The sequence below is a fragment of the Camelus ferus genome, chromosome 3 (genome assembly GCF_009834535.1).
Source record: "Camelus ferus isolate YT-003-E chromosome 3, BCGSAC_Cfer_1.0, whole genome shotgun sequence".
NCBI classification, from domain to species: Eukaryota; Metazoa; Chordata; class Mammalia; order Artiodactyla; family Camelidae; genus Camelus; species Camelus ferus.
In genome coordinates, this window is record NC_045698.1 from 113,772,027 (window position 1) to 113,791,576 (window position 19,550).

General features: G+C 43.6%; 1 protein-coding gene across 4 annotated transcripts; it reads left to right on the top strand.

The window, feature by feature from the left end:
• The first annotated feature begins 2,684 nt into the window (after positions 1-2,684).
• PTTG1 (PTTG1 regulator of sister chromatid separation, securin) lies at positions 2,685-9,888 on the top strand. Of its 4 annotated transcripts, none has more exons than XM_032477229.1 (6): positions 2,685-2,789; positions 3,234-3,334; positions 3,683-3,864; positions 5,207-5,300; positions 8,813-8,971; positions 9,733-9,883. In XM_032477229.1, exons 2-6 carry the CDS (start codon positions 3,244-3,246, stop codon positions 9,810-9,812), a joined length of 606 nt encoding a protein of 201 aa, XP_032333120.1. In that variant the 5' UTR covers positions 2,685-2,789; positions 3,234-3,243; the 3' UTR covers positions 9,813-9,883. The 4 variants fall into 4 exon arrangements, with proteins under 4 accessions (XP_032333120.1, XP_014409026.1, XP_014409027.1 ...); XM_014553540.2 differs by having other exon boundaries at positions 2,687-2,789; positions 3,680-3,864; positions 9,733-9,888; XM_014553541.2 differs by having other exon boundaries at positions 2,708-2,789; positions 3,206-3,334; positions 3,680-3,864; positions 9,733-9,888.
• The last annotated feature ends 9,662 nt before the right edge of the window (positions 9,889-19,550 follow it).

Genomic DNA, 19,550 nt, shown 5'->3' on the forward strand with positions numbered 1-19,550 from the left:
TCTCGCGAGATCTCGAGCTGCGCCTATTTCTCTGCTTCGGGTCCGCATGAGTGGATTAGGTTTGAGCATCTTGTTTTCCGGTCTGTAAGTTTCAACTGTTGTTCCTTAAACAAAACAAACAAAAATTTAGTACCGAAAACAGGTAACAGTTTAAGCTTAGTTAGAGCGCTACGAAATGAATGGGGAAATGCGTGAAGTTAAAAAAGCAATTAAAATTAATATTAATTAGTAGCCAGATAGTGTAACACCCTGGGGACGTGGCAAATAGAAAGTGTCTTTCTGTCCTCGAATTTACATCATACAGAGTGAGAGAGACACTAAGTTATTCAAACAGATTATAACTCTAGAAAGTCGCTATGAAGGGAATACCAGATGCTAGGAGAAAGTAAGGTCCTATTCAGTAATTGTGATACCTCGCCTCAAAGTGGTATTATATTTTACATTAAGAGGAAAAAAATACTATAAAACGATTTCCACTGTGGGAAAAAAATAATACCCATGACATCTCAACCTTCCTTTAAAGTATAATATGAAATAAAATCCTGGAAAATAACTAGTAATTTTGGAGCAGAGTTTTCCGTTTTGTGTGTGTGTGTGTGTGTGTGTGCGTGCGCCAACTGTTCTGGTCACATTTTCTTTTACTTTTCAAAACAATATGTATTCCTTTCAAATGTCAAAGTGAAAATAGCTAACATCCTTGCCTCAATAAGAAATCTCATCATAACATAATTAAAATTTTTTTTGCTTTGTTTTTTTGGGGAGGCAGTTAGGTTTATTTCTATTTATTTATTTTTAATGGAGGTACTGGGGATCGAACCCAGGACCTCATGCATGTTATAAAATGTGCTCTACCACTGAGCTATACCCTCCCTCGATCAATCTTTTTCCTATTAAGAATTTTCAGAGCCTAGAGCACAGGAATGTAAATACTAATTTTGATTTTACAGGGCAATATTTGAAGGAATAAACGTTGTCAGAAAACAGTATGAAAATGAGTAGTCTGTGAACCACTCATACTTTATTTTCATCTCCTTAAAACAATTCCTGAAAGTTGCTTGTAAGTGTTAAGGCCTGTTTAGTTATAAACACCAGGCAGAAGCCAGGGAGCACATCTCCCAGAGGAATTATAGAATGTGCTGGACAGGAGGGAAGAATCTTTTGTAAAGTTCGAATTTCCCTTGGAGGATTCTGAGGAGGGTCTAAGGAAGCACGGATCAGTTCTGGATGGTTTGCTGTTTGATAAACTGGGATTGATTAGGATCTAGGTGCACTTATCAATTGAGGATGGTTTAGCGAGTTATCCCTGGTGATAGACTGGGATATAACAAAGAGGTTTTGAGACATCATTAGTAAGAAAACAGTGGTTACTCAAAGAGGTTGTAGCATTTTACAGTTACTGCGTGACCTTGGGAGACACAATGCTTCCCTGTTGTAGGGGGAAGTCTTATCCTAGGGACATAAATCTTGCACACAATGACCTCAGGAGATGAAGAATCCCCACTTGGAAGCTGTAAGTGTTGTTAAAGAGAAAAGCCAAAGGCCCAAAATGCAGTCATTTTTGCTAAAGCCTAGATTTAATAGCTAATGTAATTGCAACTCGAAAATGTAATCCCCAGAAGTGTAATTAACCAGTTTGGAATTTCCTGATCAACACCAAAGAAATGTAATCCAATCAACCAATTCGGAATTTCCACGTCAGTACAAAAAAAAATTTAATCCAACCAAATCAACTAATTTGGAATTTCCAGGTCAGCATCAAAGTGTTAATCTGTCACATGGACTCTTCCCATCATCCTCCATCCGAAATCCTGCCTCTCAGAGGAAGAAGAGGCAATCAGCTCCTAAAACCTTTACTGTTACTTCCCCCTTCTGCAAAGATGTCGTGGCCTAAAAAGAATCCTTTCTTATATTTTGCCAATAGCTCACATGCCCCACACTTTTTCCTATAAAAACCTTTCATTTTGTGCAACCCGTGGAGCACCCAACTGTTTGCTAAGTGGAATGCTGTCTGATTCGTTTTATCTATTTGTACTTAACGTTTCTTCTTAATTTTTAATTCTGCTTTGCTAGTATTCTCTAGACCTAATATGGGTTTTTTTTTTCCTGCCACCTGACTATATATTGACTGTATATGTATTTTTCATATCTCTATTTGAAATACAAGTATCATGTATCCATCTTTTTTAGTCATTTTTCTGGTGACTACAATGCCTTTTCTCCAGCGCTGCCTCTTTTTTTTTTTTTTTTTTTTTAATTTGATCCGGTCTGTTTCGCTCCGGAAAAATAGTTGATTAGTTAAAGACATTAGGAAAAATAGTCCTGTCATCACCTCTTCTTGGCTTTATGAACCTCACAGTCTTTTTCATTTAAAAACATCTTGGACACCCAAGTGTCTCAGGAAAAAAACAAAACAGAACCCACTATGACTCTGTATCTTGGTATTATAATAATAATAATTATTATTTATTTCTTGGAATTCGAGTCCATACCTACTCGCCTTCTATCTCTGTGAAAAGCAGGTCAGAAAACAACTAGAAATCCGTGATCAAGGTGTCAGCGGGTTTGGTTTTCTTCTTCCCGGGAAACAAGCTACAAACTTCCCGGGAAAAGCCTTCGGGGCGGAGCCCAGGTTTCCTCCCATTGGTTCCTCCTGGAGACGCCACCGCGCCCCGGTCCCGCCTCCTGGACGGATGAACCAATAGGAGCGTAAGTTGTGGTTTAAACGCGGAGTCCGGCTCGCCTGCTAGCGACCGAGTCTTGGGAGAGCGTGGCTGAGGCTCCCTACGTGGGTGAGTGGAAAGGGCGCGCGTGGTAGAGCCGGCGCGCGTGGTAGAGCCGGCGGGGTCCGGCGGGGTCTGGCGAGGTATGAGGCGGACGGTGGGTGGGGGCCGGGAACCAGGGGTCGGGGGGGGCCAGGGCTGGGGGTTTGGGCCCTGGGATTTCCCACCGAGCCGGGTTGAGCCGCCGCCTTGGACTGCGTCCGCGACCCGCGATGAGCACCAGGGCCTGTGCCAGTCCCAAACCGCCAACTCTTGGAATTTAGGGTCGCTGACGCAGACTTCAAGAGTTAAAAGCTGGATGAAGTGCCTGTTGGCTCAAGATCGGGCTTCTCTCTCTGCTTAGTCCTTGTTTGCGTGGGCGTGCCCAGGGCGGAAAGTCGGGTCTCTGCTACACCTTAGCTTTTCTCATCCTCCCTAACCCCCAGGGTCTGATGAGTATTTCACACCCCTAAGGTAATCCGGAATGGCTACCCTGATCTTTGTTGATAAGGAAAATGGAGAACCAGGCACCCATGTGGCTCCTAAGGACGGGCTGAAGCTGGGGTCTGGGCCTTGTAAGTATGCAGGCGGCGGTCAGATGCACAGGTGTTGTGAATCAGCGGTGGGTGTGGCCCGGAGCTGGGAGGGAGGCATTTCATGTGCTTTTGTTGGCTACTGGAGTCGTTTACCCAGCACTGCTAGTGCAGCGTGTTACCGGTCTCTTTTTCATTTTCAGTATCTTAATGAGATTATTTAAGAGGGTACCGACGTGAAGTACTATTAGCCCTATGACTGCCACTGTCAAAACTGGGGGTTAATTTTGGGAGTGAAAATGAGGCCGAGTTTATGGGCACAGTCAGCTTTCAAGCTGCACAGGTGTTTTACTGTGGAGTAATCTTACGGTAAGACTTTTTCTTTAGCAGTCAAAGCTTTAGATGGGAGGTCGCAGGTTTCAACACCACATGTTGGCAAAATGTTCGATGCTCCACCAGCCTTACCTAAAACTGCCAGAAAGGCTTTGGGAACTGTCAACAGAGCTACAGAAAAATCAGTAAAGGCTAATGGACCCCTCAAACAGATACAGACAACCTTCTCTACCAAAAGGGTAAGTGTTGGCTATAAAAACGCTGTTTAATCATTTCAGCACTTCTGACTCTTCAGATGACACCCTACCTTTCTTCTGTGTGAATGGAAGGAAACATAGGCGAGCTAACATAGATTAGCAGAAGAGAATCGTATGGTATCGTGGACTTCTCTGTACCTTGAGATGGGAAGTCTCAAAAATAGCTAGTGAATATTTTTGCCTCACCTGTCCTTAATAAGTATCTTGAAGCAGATTGGCTGGTAGTATCTACTTACTGAAAGTACAAAAAAGACTGGGAGGGAGGGTGCTCTACAAGAGGTCACGTTGCTCATATAACAGATGAGATGCAGCTACTGTCCTCCCCCTCTTCCAGAGCAAGCACCAGCTTTTTAGGTGGTAACTTGCTAGCATGTTGATCTCTGTGTTGTACAAGCTGTAAGTCAGTGCATCCCAGACTGAGAGGACTTGGCTATGAAAGGTGACTTCAGCGTGTGGCTTAACACTTCATTTGACTATTTGTTTTTGTGTTTACTGTGTATTAGGGAGAAACAACTAGTACTTGGCCTTAAATGGAGACTTAGATGTGTGGTTATAGGACAAGGATGTTTTCTAAAAAAAAATAAACTTGAGTAAGAGAAATGTTAAATGCAAGTATTGCAAGGATATGGCAAAAATAATGAGAATGTGAGAGAGTGTGGGAAACCTTCCGTAGGGATTTCCTCTAGGTGTGCACGTGTGAGGTAAGAATGAATTGAGACCACCCAGGCTTCTGTTTTGTGTGGCCCACCACCCTCGTAGACTGCCTACCTGCCAATTCCAGACTAGGGAGTTTTCCACGGTGGGCTTCCGAAGTCCTTAGCTGTCTTTTGCCGCCTCTTACTCTGTGTGTGTATTTGAGGAACACAATCTGTTTTTTTTTTTTTAAATATTAACCAAATAATGTAGGTAACACTGACGGACACACAAATGGAAAGTCACGTTCCCAACAGCCAAAAATGGCTTCTAGGATTAGCTTCTATTCTGGGTAATTCATGTCCGTTTTCTCCTCTGTGAGGTTGGGTGACTGAGTTGATTAGCTCTGAGTTAACTCTGCTCTGTGTTCTTGGTCACTTAGGCTAACAGGTGCTAATACTTACATCACAGACTTCACTTCTGAGCCATGATCACTAGAATGACTTGCTCACCTGCATTTGTGTTTAAGCGTATAACCAAGGGTTATGGTTTCTTAGAAGTCAGGCTGAAGCTGAAAAAACCTAACCTGTGGTGAACCAGTCACGCCTTGAAGAAGCCCTACGATCTCTTGCACTGGTCAGTTGACAAGGCTTCCACCATCACTAAAGCATGTTTTCTTGGCTTGTTACAGATCACTGAGAAGACCGTGAAAGCAAAAAGCTCTGTTCCTGCCTCAGATGACACCTATCCAGAGATAGAAAAATTCTTTCCCTTCAATCCACTAGGTATTGTCTTTTGGGGTCGCACAAATGGTTTAGCCTTGAGTTCTTCTTAAGATCCAATTCAGCTGTAACTTGATACACATATGAATGACACAGGACCCAAAACGAACAAAGCCGTCTGAGTCTGGGTTGCTTTGAGCAAATATACTTGTGAGTTTATCTTTAAATTATCATCTTAGGTCCAAAGGGGAAGTGGGGGGCAAAGATGTGGAGAACATCGTTCCTGTTCCCAAAAGCTTCACCACCTGGGGGAAGTAAGATGTGTTCACTAATGCTGAACAGGGCTAAAGTGGACAGTCTTCCTAGCAAGCCTTTTAGGAAGTAGGCTTTTTGTCAAGTTGAATGATGCCTGAAGAATCCACATGGTCAGTGAAAACACGTGCTTTTTCACTCCTTCAACCTGTTACATGTATCTGAAATATTTTGTATTATAGAACCAGCTTTTCGAGCTTTAATTTACTCACATTTGAGGAGAGGCTACTGCATGTAAGTTAGGCACTGTTAGGCTTGAGATGCAGTGTTTACCAAGAACTAACCCCCGCCACCCCCTAGCACAGGATTTGGAGGGAAAGTCAGGCTCTGAAGGAATCATCTCGCTTTGAGTGTGAACAAGGGAAAAAACGGGGCCTGGGCTGCTGGGGACCTGAACCTTGCCTGGAAGAGCAGCAATTTCTCTCAAGAAGTGACACCAAAGTGGATCCTTGAAGATACAAGGAGACAACTGGGTGAAGAAGGGGTGGGGCAGTGCAGGAGCGCTCTACCAGATAACAGTGTGTGCCAAGATCCTGAGGCAGGATGAAAGGATGGGGTTGTTCTGGGAAATGGAAAGGATGATGCTGGCGAGGGGATGGGGCAGATCACACAGGGCCTTTTAGATTTCCGAGTTGGATTTTTTTGCCCTTTTTATCCAAAGAGCATTTAGTCATTCTACCGGTACACATGCAGGTTATTTCTGACTTTCATTTATTAAAAAACAATTCTGCACTTAGTATTGCTGAGATTTTTCTTGAGCATTTGCGAGTATATCCGGAGAGTAAACTTCAGGGAGGACTGCTGGGTCTTAAAGGTGTGTGATTAAGTGTTGATAAAATGCGGTACATCCATTCTAATGATGACCGTTCAGGAAAATGAGGTAGACTCACGTGCACTGGCCAGGAAAGAGGACGATAATGTGCTGTGTTGGAGAAAAGAGAGAATGCTGGGTTGCCTTCCCAAATAGGAGCATCAGGGGTTGGGGATACCAGGCAGGAAGTGGTGAGAGACAGCACTGTCTGTCCTTCCTCACGTGGCCCCTAAGACTCTGCCTCTCTTGAGAAGATGGTCAGGGGAGGTTAGTGAGGGAGTGACCAGGAACCAAGCCAGAGTCTGGCCCTGCGGAGCTCACAGAGGGCACACGGGGAGGACTGAAGCCACCTACAGTGGGTGAGGGTGCCCGCATCCCCCATCTCCTCTAACTGCAAATGTCTTAAAACTCTAATCTTTATCAGAAAGGTAGTGGGTATCTCCTGTTTTCAATTGGGGTATGTGAGTGTCTGAGCATCTTTGATTATTGGTCTAATTGGGTTTTCTTTTTAGATTTCCTGTTTGCTTCTCTGTTTTCTCTTGATTGTGTGACCTTCTTACACTGTGTGTGTGCAAAGAGCTCTCTGTGGGTAAAGGAAGTCAGCCCTGTATGTTGCACACCCGTTTCCTCTGGGGTCTTTTGTCTGTTGTTGGTTACCTCTACCATTCAGTGGTTTAAATTAAGTAGTCACGTATCGCTCAATTCCTTTTTGAATTCTGCGCTTTATCAGGCTTGAACAAGAATAGACTAATTCCTAGCCTTTAGGATTTAGAGACCTTTCACACACTCGAGACAATGATAGTTCTCCCTCCATCTTTGTTCTTGGCTTTTGAGAAAATGCTATTTGCTGGTAGTTTCTTAAATTACAAATTCAGTTTTAGTATTAGTGATCAGTCTTTTCAGATTGTCTGTTTCTTCATGATTAAGTCTTGGCAGGATGTATATTTCTAGAAATTTGTTCAATTCTTCTACCTCTTTGAAGAGAGGCAAGACTCAATATTTAAATCTTACTTTTGTTACTGTCAAGAAAAAGCAGTTGTACATAATTCCTAAGCAGTAATGCACTTGGATTTTAAGAGGAAACGTTGCCTAAAACAGTGATTCTTACATTTGTTTTAGGATTTTTACACTCTTAAAAATTAGTGAGGACCCCAAAGAACTTCTGTGCGTTGTTTTCATATCCTGTATTAGAAATTAAAACTGAGAAATGAAAAAAAGTATTATTTGTTAAAAAAAACAATAAGCCAACATTAATGTACATGGCTTAAAGTTTTTTCTTACATAAAAAAATTTAGTGAGAAGAATGGCATGCTTTTATATTTTCAAAAATTTGCTTAATTTGACTTAACATAAAACAGCTACATTCACAGCAGAGCTCTGTTGGTTGAAATGGATGAAGAAAATCTGGCCTCATGCAGACAGATAGTTAGGAAAGAGAAGCATTTTAAGTCTTTTCAGATAAGTATGGATAGATTTCTTGGCTATTAAACTAAAATTCAACAGGTGGTTGTTTCTGAATATATAGTTATATTGTGGAATCTGCATCCATTTTGGTGACTGTTGTGTATGCTGACCATAAAATCCATTGGTCCATTTTGCACTTCGAAAACATCTTTCATCCTGCGTTTATCACACATTGATCATTTAGAAATAACCGGTTCGCTGGGAAATGTAGGTCATACAAATGTAAAAATGTTTGAATATGCAGGATCAAAGGCAGAGTCATAAAATCACTGATCTCATTAGAAAAGTCTTCAGTATTAGAAGGCTGTTAAGGTAACAATTACAGATAAGTTTCCTGAAGTTCTTGTCTTTTTTTTTTTTTTGTCTTGAAATCGTAAAGCTTATCATTGGTAACAAACACTGTTTCCCTTGAAGTGACAGACAGCTTTCGTTCCTTGGAGAAGACGGGCAACAAATGCCCAAGTCTGAGTAACCACAGTTGGCCTTTCAGTTCTTTCAAGTAAATGGTGTCCAGGAATAAGGCCCCTAACTTAGCTTGCAAATGAAGTGATCGCACAGATCTTTTTCCTTCAAGAACAGCATGTTACCTGAGTAGGCAGTAGATGTGTTTAAAGGCGTCCTTCACATTTTCTCACACAGAATACTAAAAGGACACATTCTCAAGGGTTGAGAGCTGATAAAATCAATACTTTTTACCGCAGACTGGTAAAGTGGTCCTACTGTGTGAAGCAGGCATCTCTCACTGCAGGTGGCTGGCAGTGAGGAATACAGTGACTACAAAATAGTTTATTGCCACGGCCTTGTTAGGTGCCAGAGCCCAGCAATTTTGTCCACCATTGCCGATGTCAACACGGCGGGAGAAGTTAATATTACGACGAAAACATTAGTTTGATGTCATGGGCCCTGGGAAAGGGTCTCAGACCCCCCAGGGGTCCACTGACCACCCTAAGGACCGTTTCCCTGACAAAGTGCTTTCTCTTTGCGGCAGATTTTGAGAGTTTCGACCTGCCTGAGGAGCACCAGATCGCTCAGCTCCCTTTGAATGGAGTGCCTCTCATGATGCTGGACGAGGAGAGACACTTGGAGCAACTGTTACACCTGGGCCCCCCTTCGCCTCTGAAGATGCCTCCTCCACCGTGGGAGTCTAGTAAGTGAACTTGTGCCCCTTCTAGATGGGCTGTGAACAGTCTGTGCCATCACACTTCTTTATTGTGGGGATGGAGTTGTGCAGAAGGTTAGCCTGCACGTAATTCCTATCCTGCAAATTACAGGGGTAAGATTTGAGGATGATGAAAACTATTCTCAACTCATAGTGCTTTTTAGTCCCATTAATGCCCAGTAAAATGAAGTCATTCTGGAATCTGGACAGTCTTAGATACAAGGAACACAAGATGAAATTGAGCATATAACTTCTTAGGTTATAAGCTGAACTGTAGTAAAATTGGTTGGAATAAGAATTCTAAGTTATATCCAAAGGCTAACGCTGGATCAGGACCCGTGCAGTAGCTTAGATGGGCAAACCTTACTGCAGAAGGTTTGAGGTCTTGGTCCTGACTGGTGGTCAGAGGCTGTCATCTTATGTTTTCTGTTTGTTCTGATGGAATAACTTAAGCTGTTTTGTAAGTCACACTAGTGATAATTGTTGGCTTTTACTTGAGTCCCTAAGAACGATAGAGTTTGGGGTACTTCTAGGATTTATTTCCTAATGAGGGTTAATTCTGGGACCACAGCCACATTCCAAGAAGTAAGTGGGGAGGTGTGTGTGTGTGTTTGTGTGTGTAGATGGAGTAGGGGTGAGAATTGATTAGACAAAGGGAAAAACATGAATTCTCGATTAAAAGTGACAACTGTCTCTGTTGACGGACACGAGGATTTGCTGATACTGAATTAGAAATTCCTGTTTTCTAGATCTGTTGCAGTCTCCCTCGAGCATTCTGTCAACCCTGGATGTTGAATTGCCACCTGTTTGCTACGACTTCGATATTTAAATTTCTTAGCACTTTATCGTTTGTGTGTATGTATTAATAGTTTGTATTAATAAAGCTGTTCTTTAACAGACTCTTCTTAATATTGTGGTTGGTGTTGTTTGGAATTTGCTTAAAACGATATGAAAACTAGTTGAAGTATTTAAGAGACAAGAATCCATAATCTGACGAGAAGTTTGTCTGATTTGAAAAACTTACCTTGAAACCCTCTGGTTTGTTTTAACAGCTTCTTTTGGAAGCTGCCACTGTTTTCCCTGAAACATACACCCCTCAACGTGTACTTTTTGTGACCATTAACTAGTGACATGTTAGATTTCTTAATTAGGAGAGCCGCTTGCAGCTCATTAAGTATCTGTTGCTACACATTCTTTATTGCTGGTTCTATTTAGTTTCTAATGACTTCAGCACTGCATTCAGTGATCAGAATTGAGAAGGCTGTAAACCTGAGAAACTCTCTCTCCTTGGGCTCTTCAGTTAGCTGCTTTGACAACCACAGCAGGCAACTTACTGATAGTGAGGTCTGCTCTCCGCCTATAGGAAACCATTTAGTTGCTTACCCTGTATTGGGAATTGTCTTGAGTAATAAGCATTATCGTGTTTCATGCTCTTGACCCTTCCCACTGTGTCTTCCAGGCATCGCTGTCCCCCCGCCTCAGTTTAACAGTTGGCTTTTTCCATCTCCTTGAAAATTACCATGGTCCTCTGCTTTCCATTTCCAGTATCTGCTTTTCTTCCCAAGTTAGGTAACTGTGCCATTAGAGGGCACGTCCTTCCTCCTTATTCATTCATCATCTGCTTTCTCTAACTTGGAAATGCTCTTTTACCTGAGAGTGGGTGGCAGGTCCAGATTTTGTCTTCAGGACCCTCTCAGCTTGGTGAGTGTGGTAAGCGTTGTCTGAAAATCCTGACTCTGTTTTCATCGGTCCATACACAACGATGGAGACTCTATGTAAAATTGGGGGTGAGGGGTTGGTGGAAGGGAGACTGGCTGTCACCACCATCAGCTGACATTATGGCTCGTAGACTCCGTGCCAGGGCCATGCTAAGTGCTTCACCTGCATCACGCCGTGGACTCTCGGAGACACGGCACCGGCCGCGGGTGTAGGCACTCATTTTTCACAGCTGGAAGCCCGGGCTCTGATGGTTAAGTAACTTGTGTGAAGCCCAGATGTGGTGGCGCTGGTTCAAATCCAGGGAAGTGTGCCGAGAGCAGGAGGGTGAGACGGCTGTGAGCTGGAGGGAGGGAGGGAGGCCTGGGCCCGGTGGAAGGCAGAATTTGGACGGAAGAAGACCAGAGTCGGGTCAGGCAGAGGAAATAACACTTCGTTCTGTGGTCTCCGTGGGGCTGAAGCAGGCAGAGGGTCTAACCGCTCTAGGATGGTGGTTCTCAACCTTGTCAGACACACACACCCCTTTCTGTAACAAGTATTTTTTTTTTTTAACACTTCCTTTATATCCTGAAGTGAAATTCAAAGGCAATGTATTTCTATGTTTACATATATGCCGACGTATAATACGAAGGAAGGTGCTACTTGCCGTGAGTTAACAGGCTTGCCTATACAGACACACCAGGGGTAATTCTCCAAACTGTCCACCAGGGGGCGGCACACCTCTTCCATGGCTGCGAGCGGCTCCCACATTCAAAGCGCGCTGGCCTTGCGTAGCTCCCCTGTCCTTGTAATGGCCACGGGTCACACTCCTCCGAGGTGGCGTGATTGTCTCCCCGGGGGCCCCTGAGAGGGAAGGGGGCAGGCTGGGGTGAAGCGGGAGTCACAGAGCGTGGAGCTGACCCTCCAGGTAGTATGCTCCCTTCCTAGTCACATGAACACACTGTGCTTAAGAGTCATGTGCTTTCAAGTTTTACTTCTAATGTTGGGTCGTTTGCTTAACAAGTGATTATGAAGTTACACGCACGTTGTGTTTTCACTGAAATTATTTTTGAAGTCACTTTGTGTTATAGCAAGCGAAAAGTATTCATTTAATATTTTTCTTTGGATTTAATTTTTCTTTAACCTAAATACATATATTTAAATGGAAATTTAAATGAATGTATAAGTGGAAAACTTAAATCACTTGGCATAAATAGAGGGTAACCTAAAAAAAACCCAAAAACCCAAAGAAATAAAACAATTTTCCTATATTCTTGCTGATACTTATACTTTGCTTTTCCACCAAGGGTCTATTCTGTCTCAAGGAAAGAAGGGGTTCAACAAATGTTAAAGAGCTGTTAGACATAGTCACCCCTAAACCAGACTATCCTTAAACTAGTCAGAGAACCAAAGAAGTCAAAGGGAATATTTTTTCTCGTTAAGAGAATCCATGTTATTTAAAGTTTCATCTCTGTGCCCCTAAAATCATCTTTCATACAATAATGGATAAAGAATCTCCCACTCTGGTACACCAGAAATTAACAACATTGTAAACTGACTATACTTAAACTAAAAAAAGGAAATAAAGCTGAAACATGAGGTTAAGAATAAAAAAAGGAAAGAAGTCTCCCACTCTGGAGACATCAGCACAGCAGATGGCTTCCTGGACTTGGAAGTCAAGGACCACTTACTGTGTGTCCTGCACATATGGCTTGCCCTCTCTGGGCCTCTCTGTCCTCACCTGTAAAATGAAGAGCTTAGAAGAGATGATCTCTGTAGTTCTTCTGGATCTAATAGTCGAAGTCTCTGAAGCTCTGATTCTCACCGGAAGGAGATCTAGAACTTAAGATGGGCATCTTCTCGATTTGTGCCTAGAATTTTTGAAGAGGGTGGAGGAAAACCATGGATTCTCAGAAATTCCAACCAGCACCCTCTCTCCCTCAGTGCAGTTTTGCCTAACATAGCATAACAGCTGAGAGTTTAGAAGCTGGAATCCAAAAGACCTGGATTTAAATCCTCACTTTGCCTCCTTCAAGTTTTGTGACTGAGCAAGTTACTCTCTTTGGCCCCAGTTTCTCTGTCGATGAAATAGGGACAGTAATAGTATTCATCCTTACTGTGAAGATGAAATTATAAGGTCAGGTGCTTACTACAGTGCCTGGCCCCTGTGTTATCAGTGATTCCTATTTATTATGGTAATTCCCAAGTTTTTTTTTTTTTTTTTTTTTTTTTTTTTTTTTTTTTAATGAAACTGGGATATCCTAGAAGTAAGCCACTGGAGGAAACCGTTTGATGGCACTGTCCCCAATATTTAAAAGTGATGAAATGAAATGAGTCTTACAGGCACCCAAGAAGGGGAGGCCTTGTCTGAGAAAGGTGAGTGTGGCTGTAGAAGGCCGTCCCGCCCACACACGGCCTCGGTAGTAATGTGAGGGCCGAGCATATTTGTGTGGGTTTTAGGACTTTGAAAAAAAAATTTTTGTTTTACAGCATTAGCTGAGCAGCCTGTGGCTTTCCAGCCCACAGGTTTCCTGCGTCTCTGCCTGGCCCCTTGCAGGTGCCTGCAAGTGTGCGTGCGTGGGACAGGAGACAGTGGGGGGAGACACAGGGGGACAGTGTTCACACCCCTAGTGGCCCCTGAATCTGCTCTGCCAGCACCGCAGGCCTGTTCTGGCCCACATGCGTCTGGGCAAGGGGCCTGGGGCAGCAGGAGCCTCATGTTTGGAAGCACAGCATCGCTCGTCCTGGGGACACCTCTCTCTGAGGTCTTGCTGCCACTTCTGGGACATTCCTGACAAGGTGGAATTCTCCGTATGACGTTTTGTTGGGGCCATCGTGCGCTGACTCCCTCAAGCATAAAGAGTTCTGTTACTTGAGCTGTGGACCTGAATTTTCACTCAGACTGGACCACTAATGAGCTCCGTGACCTTTCTGAACACTTCTGTTTCTTCCTGATTTGTAAACCGAAAGGTTAGACCATACTGGTGGTTTTGTTACATTTTGTTATTTGTGTATGTACGTGGCAGAAAACACAGAGCTTTGGGGCAAGCATGTTTTATATAAAATTTCAGGGTGTTTCAAGACCCCCCCCACCCTGGAAACCCTTTTGTGGAATCCAGGTGGCAGACCACTAAGATTCTGTGCTTCATTCCGCTTATAAGCTTCTATAAAGCCCATGCCTTCCAAGTTGGCTTTCCTGCTGAATCCAAACCAAATAAAGACTCAGTCCATGTGCTGAGTGCACTCTCCTCACCCCCAGCCCAGGGGGCCACGCAGGAGCTGTGTTACCAGGGCCTTCTCGTGGGCCTACTCCCACACAAGGCATCCCCAGTTGACGGCCAAGGCTCTTCCTGATTCACACAAGGGTGGGACATGGGCCAGCAGCCGCCTCTGCAACATATATTTGGACCCCAAAAGATAAGGTCCAGCGGGAGGTTCTCTGCCCCAGGGCTCGACCTCAGTCTGGCTCTCGCTGTTTGGGCTCAGTGGACGGTATTCATTTGAGGCTGGGAAGAGGGATCATGGAGAGGCTCGTAATAGGCTCGTACGGGAAACTCAGGCAAGACTGAGATCCTTGAATCAGTAACTGAATTTCTTTCTTGCGGAAAGTAACTGGATTCGTTGGAGTTCTTAGTTGCAGCCCGCAGAAGCCAATTCAGCTGACTTGAGCAGGAAGGGAATTTATTGAAATCCCATCAGGTGGTTCACAGATGTGTCAGGAGAGCTAGGGAGCAGGCACGAGGTACTGAGCAGTGACAGTCGGGGGGAGGCCTCCGTCCCAGGAGTAGGCTGAGTGACGGTGCAGCCCGAGCAGGGCAGGGACGCCACTGCCGTCACACAGGCCCCGCTGTGCACCGCTGCCACTGGCCACGCTGGGTGGAAGATGCGGCTGCAGCCAGTGACCACTGAAACCAGTTCCCTCGGCCCCCCTTCATGGTGCATAACGTCTAACTGGTTGAACGTGGGTCATGTGTGCGAGCATCTCAGCTGCAAGGGATGCTAGGAAAGTGAGTGACATTTTCAACTTCTCCGTTTCCCACCGAGACCCTCAGGTGGGGACTTCCCCAAGCCATTGACGACAGCCCTCCCACATCAACGGACACTCTCCAGACACAGAAACCAGCTCGAGTTGGCGTCAGCAAGGAAAACTCTTGGTGGCCATAGGGTGTTTGGGGAAACCAGGGCCAGGAGAGAAGCCTGGCCTCCAGGATGGCCTGAAGCAGCAGGGAAACGAGTTCTCCAGCCTCATCCCCGCTGCTCTGGGCTCCTCCTTCATTTTCTCTGCTTCCTGGCATATTTTCTCAGTCCCGGAGGTAGGATCGTATGGTAAAAATGGGGTGTTTGGAGCCCCCTGCCGTGACCCTAAGGGTCCCTCCCTGGAAGGAGAGCGAGGCATCCAGCACCACAGTGGCTGCCCATGACTGGTCTCCACTGATCTGCATGGTTCTCACCCTCTGTAGAAGTCTGTTTTGATAGCCTGAACATCCTTCCTCATGTCCCTCAGAGGCTGTGATTAGCTGCGCAGATTTTCCCAGCGTGTCAGGTCTTCCTCATTTTACTGATGGAGAGTCTAGGGTCTCAGGAATTGTGACTTAAGACTCTGACTGCCCCATGAGTGAGTTAATACAAGCACACGGTGCTTAGAAGAATGCTGAGCGTATGGAAAACTCTCAGCAGGTGTTAAATGATGTCACTGGTATTTCTTTTCTTCTGAAATACATTTCTTTCCCCTTCTCTCGTTCTCTTTTTTGACTTCCCCTGTCCGTCCCTCCATTCATTCATTCTTTCCAAAAATGTGTACTGAGAGCCTATATGCCTGGTACCATACTGGGTGCTGAGAACACATCTGTGAACAAGACAGACAAGATTCCTGCCCTTCCAAGACTTTCAGTTCAGTAGAAAGCTGGTAAGCAAACAAGGTGATTTCTGCTGGTGGGAAGTGCACTGAGGGAAATAATCAGACGTGGCAGGGCCTGGCTCTGGCGGAGGGAAGAGGCCTCTGAGATGGTGGTTGTGAACTGAGAGAGGAGGATGAGGGCTGATGGCAGCGGGAGCAGGCATGGCATGTGCAACAGCCCTGAGGTGAGAACCAGCTGGAAAGCAAGCTAGTGCTTCTTGGTGGCTGGAGCACAATGTGGGTGGAGAGGAAGGCAGAGGCCAGACCAGGAAAGGCTTTTTTGTTTGGTTTTCTTTCTTTCTTTCTTTTTGAATCACAGTTTATTGTCCCAACTGCCTTCCTCAAATCTTTATTCATTTGAAATAGCTGAGTGTTTATTTTTATAGTTAGCCTCACTTTCCTTCTACAAAATCACTCATTTTAGAAAATTGAAATAGTGAAACTATATTATGTTGATGCATTTCTTATTCTTGCTACTTATAATTTCTACTTTGGATTGTTATTAAGCTGGAAGCAGTATGGTTTTTGGACTGTTGGAAACCAGGAGCCAGAATTCAGATCCTAGTTCACATATAATTAACTTAGTAGACTTGGACTGACTTCTTTTTCTGTTTTTTAAAGTAGTTTTCCTAATTTCTGTATTTTTTTATGCATTGTTTTTAACTTTTTTTTTTTTAATGGAGGTACTGGGGATTGAACCCAGGACCTCGTGCATGCTAAGCATGTGCTCTACCACTGAGCTATATGTTCCCTCCTTGGACTGATTTCTTAATTCAGGAAAGGCTTTGTAAGAATGCAATTAACTGGAGTGCAAGTGTTGGGCTCCCACAGGGGCCGTGGAAGGAGGACAGCATTGTGATCTGATTTAGAATACAAAAAAAAATTATCGGAGAACCACAAATTAAAGGATGTTCTTACACCAAACCAGACCAAACAACAAAGACAACTCAACTGATCTGTGCTCTTCAAAAATGTCAAGGTCAAGCAGGACAAAGAAGGGCTGAGGAGCAGTTGCCTGTTGAAAAGATAGGACCATTCAGTGCCATGTGTCATGGGGACCAGATCCTGACTTGGGAAAAAGTTGGTCTACGGAACACAATTGGGGCAATGATGAAATTATGAAATGTACTGGGTTTTGGTTTTTTGTTTTTTTTTTAAGATGAGAGTATTGCATCATTGTTAAATTTCCTGGATTTGGTAACTTGGCTGTGGTTATGTAGGAGAAGGTCCTTGTTCTCAGGAAATAAAAACACATGAAAGTGTACAGGGGTAAAATGGCATGATGCCTACAATATACTCTGAGAAGTTTCAGGAAATCTGCCCGCATATGTAAAGAGTGTGATAGAGCAAATGTGAAGTGACTTTAAAACGTGGTAATCTGTATGAAGACAATACCTGAGTTCTCTGTAACTATTCTTGCAATTTTTCTGTAGGTTTGACTACTGATAGAGTTAAGTTTATCATTTTGCAATTTCTTTCTATTTGTCTCATCTGTTCTTTGTTCCTCTAGTTCTCTTTTTCTGTCTTCTTTTGGCATGTTTTAAAATGGACTTCTGTGTTGGCTTTAACTCTTTTTATTAGTGGTTGCTTTTGAGTTTATAGTCTGCATCTTTAACTTATCACCATTTACTTGTAGGTGATACTCTATCATTTCACATATAAGAGCCTTGAAGAGTAAACTTCCATCTCTCCCCTCCTACCCTTTGTGCTAAGCTGTCATACATTTGTACTTTCTAATATGTTATAAACCCTGTATTACATGGTTCTTATTTCTAACAGTCAAATATCTTTTAAAGAGATATAAATAATAAGAAAACAGTTTTTATTTTTCTCTGTGCTCTTTGTTCCTTTGTGTAGTTCCCGATTGCCCCCTGGTATCTGTTCCCTCCTGCTTGGAGAATTTCCTTTTAACATTTCTTGCCATCTGGGTCTGCTGGTGAATGAATGCTTTCAGCTTTGGGATGTCTGAAAAAGTCTCTATTGCTGGATTCTGGGTTGGCAGGTCTTTTTCCTTCGGTGCTTTAAAGATGCTGCTCCATTGTCTTCTTGCATGTTTTCCATCAAAGAGAAGTCTCCTGTTCTCCTCTTTGTTGCTCTGCGTGTGATGTCTTTTCTTGCCAGATGCTTCCCTCCTCCCCCTCTTATCACTAATGAGCCTTCCTATGGTTTTCTTCATGTTTCTTGTGTTTGGGGTTTGCTGAGCTTCTTGGATCTCTGGGTTTATAGCTTTTTCTTTTTATTGAAGTATAGTCAGTTTGCAGTGCTGTGTCAATTTCTGATGTGCAAGCACATTGCTTCAGTCGTACATGAATATACATATATTCATTTTCATATTCTTTTTCACCATTACCTACTACAAGATATCGTTCCCTGTGCTGTACAGTATAAACATGTTTATCTACTTTATATATGCCAGTTAGTATCTGCAAATCTCGAGCTCCCAGTTTTTGCCTTCCCACCCTCTTCCCCTCCGGTAACCGTTAAGTTTGTTTTCTATGTCTGTGAGTCTGTTTCTGTTTCATATATAAGTTTATTTGTCTTTTTTTTTAGATTCCACATATGAGTGATATCCTATGGTATTTTTCTTTCTCTTTCTGGCTTACTTCACTTGGAATGACATTCTCCAGAGCCATCCATGTTGCTGTAAATGGCATTATTTTATTATTTTTTATGGCTGAGTAGTATTCCATTGTATAAATATACCACAACTTCTTTATCCAGTCATCTGTTGATGGACATTTAGGTGGTTTCCATGTCTTGGCTATTGTAAATAGTGCTGCTGTGAACACTAGGTGCAGTGGATTTATAGTTTTTAAATCAAATTTGGACATTTTTGTTTACTTTTTTTGGCAGGTGGAGGTAATTAGATTTATTTATTTTTAATGGCAGTGCTGGGGATTAAATTCAGGACCTCACACATGTCAGGCATGCGCTCTACCACTGAGCTATACCCTGCTGCCTTGGGTTTTTTTTTTTTTTTTTTTTTAAAGAAAGAGTGAAAGGGGGAACTCAGAGCATATGACATTGATGGGATTGGAAAAAACCCTCCCTATTTAGAAATCTGATATAAAAGCAAAGTCATCATTTTCAAATCCAAACTTGGTTCTGACTCACTGGCCAGACTCATGCTTTAGCACAGACTTTGGGGAGATGCTCCCAGGCCCATGTGCCCAGAGACAATTCTCCCAAGTGTGCAGACTGGAGCTGCCGGGGCAGGGTTGGTGCTATGAGAGAAGGGCCCGAGAGTGATGCCTAAGCCAGCGGTCCTAACTTGACATCAAGATCTGGTCCCACTGTGGCCTCTTTTCCATCCGCTCCCCGCCTCCCAACCTCTATCCAGCCATACTGCACCTCCTCCAGACCTGCTGACCAACATGTTTGCTGTCTACTCTGCTTGGAATATTCTTTCCTGGCTCCTTGTCTTATTAAATCCTGCCTCTCTCTCTGTTCTCAGCTTTGAAGTCACTTCCTAAGCCTCTACTGCCACCCAAGTTTGGAGTAGGTGGCCCGACTTGGAATCCCAACATCCCATGAACTGTCCCGACCTAGCATGGTTGTGATTGAATGTTGCCCTGCCTGGGCTCCACAGTAGATTTTAAAGACTGTGAGATCAAGCACCATACCTTCTCTACTGTTGTATTGCTGGCTCATGGCTCAGTCTTTAATGTAGAATAAGTGCTTGATAAATATTTATTGGATGAATTAAAGGGAAGCTGGCTCAGAGCTCCTGACAGTTTGGAAAGGAAAACAAAAAGGGTGACTTGTGTTTGGCAACATTACACAAACTCACATATACCCCCGCTTCTCCCTCTAACTGCTCTGGAGAGCTCAGACGATCGTGGTAACCAGGACTCTGGAGTTTGTCTTCATTGTCTTCCTCACCTTCCCCAGCTAAGCATCCAAAGGGTCACCAAACCCTAGGTGGTCCACATCCTGAGGCCTGTCAAGTTCTATCTTCTCGGCTCCATTCTCACT

Bases quoted from the DNA above. Each gene is read 5' to 3' on its own strand.
- PTTG1 (XM_014553540.2), top strand. From the start codon at position 3,244: ATGGCTACCCTGATCTTTGTTGATAAGGAAAATGGAGAACCAGGCACC. The intron at 3,865-5,206 runs GTAAGTGTTGGC...GGCTTGTTACAG, and splicing joins CAACCTTCTCTACCAAAAGG to ATCACTGAGAAGACCGTGAA. The intron at 5,301-8,812 runs GTATTGTCTTTT...TCTTTGCGGCAG, and splicing joins CTTTCCCTTCAATCCACTAG to ATTTTGAGAGTTTCGACCTG.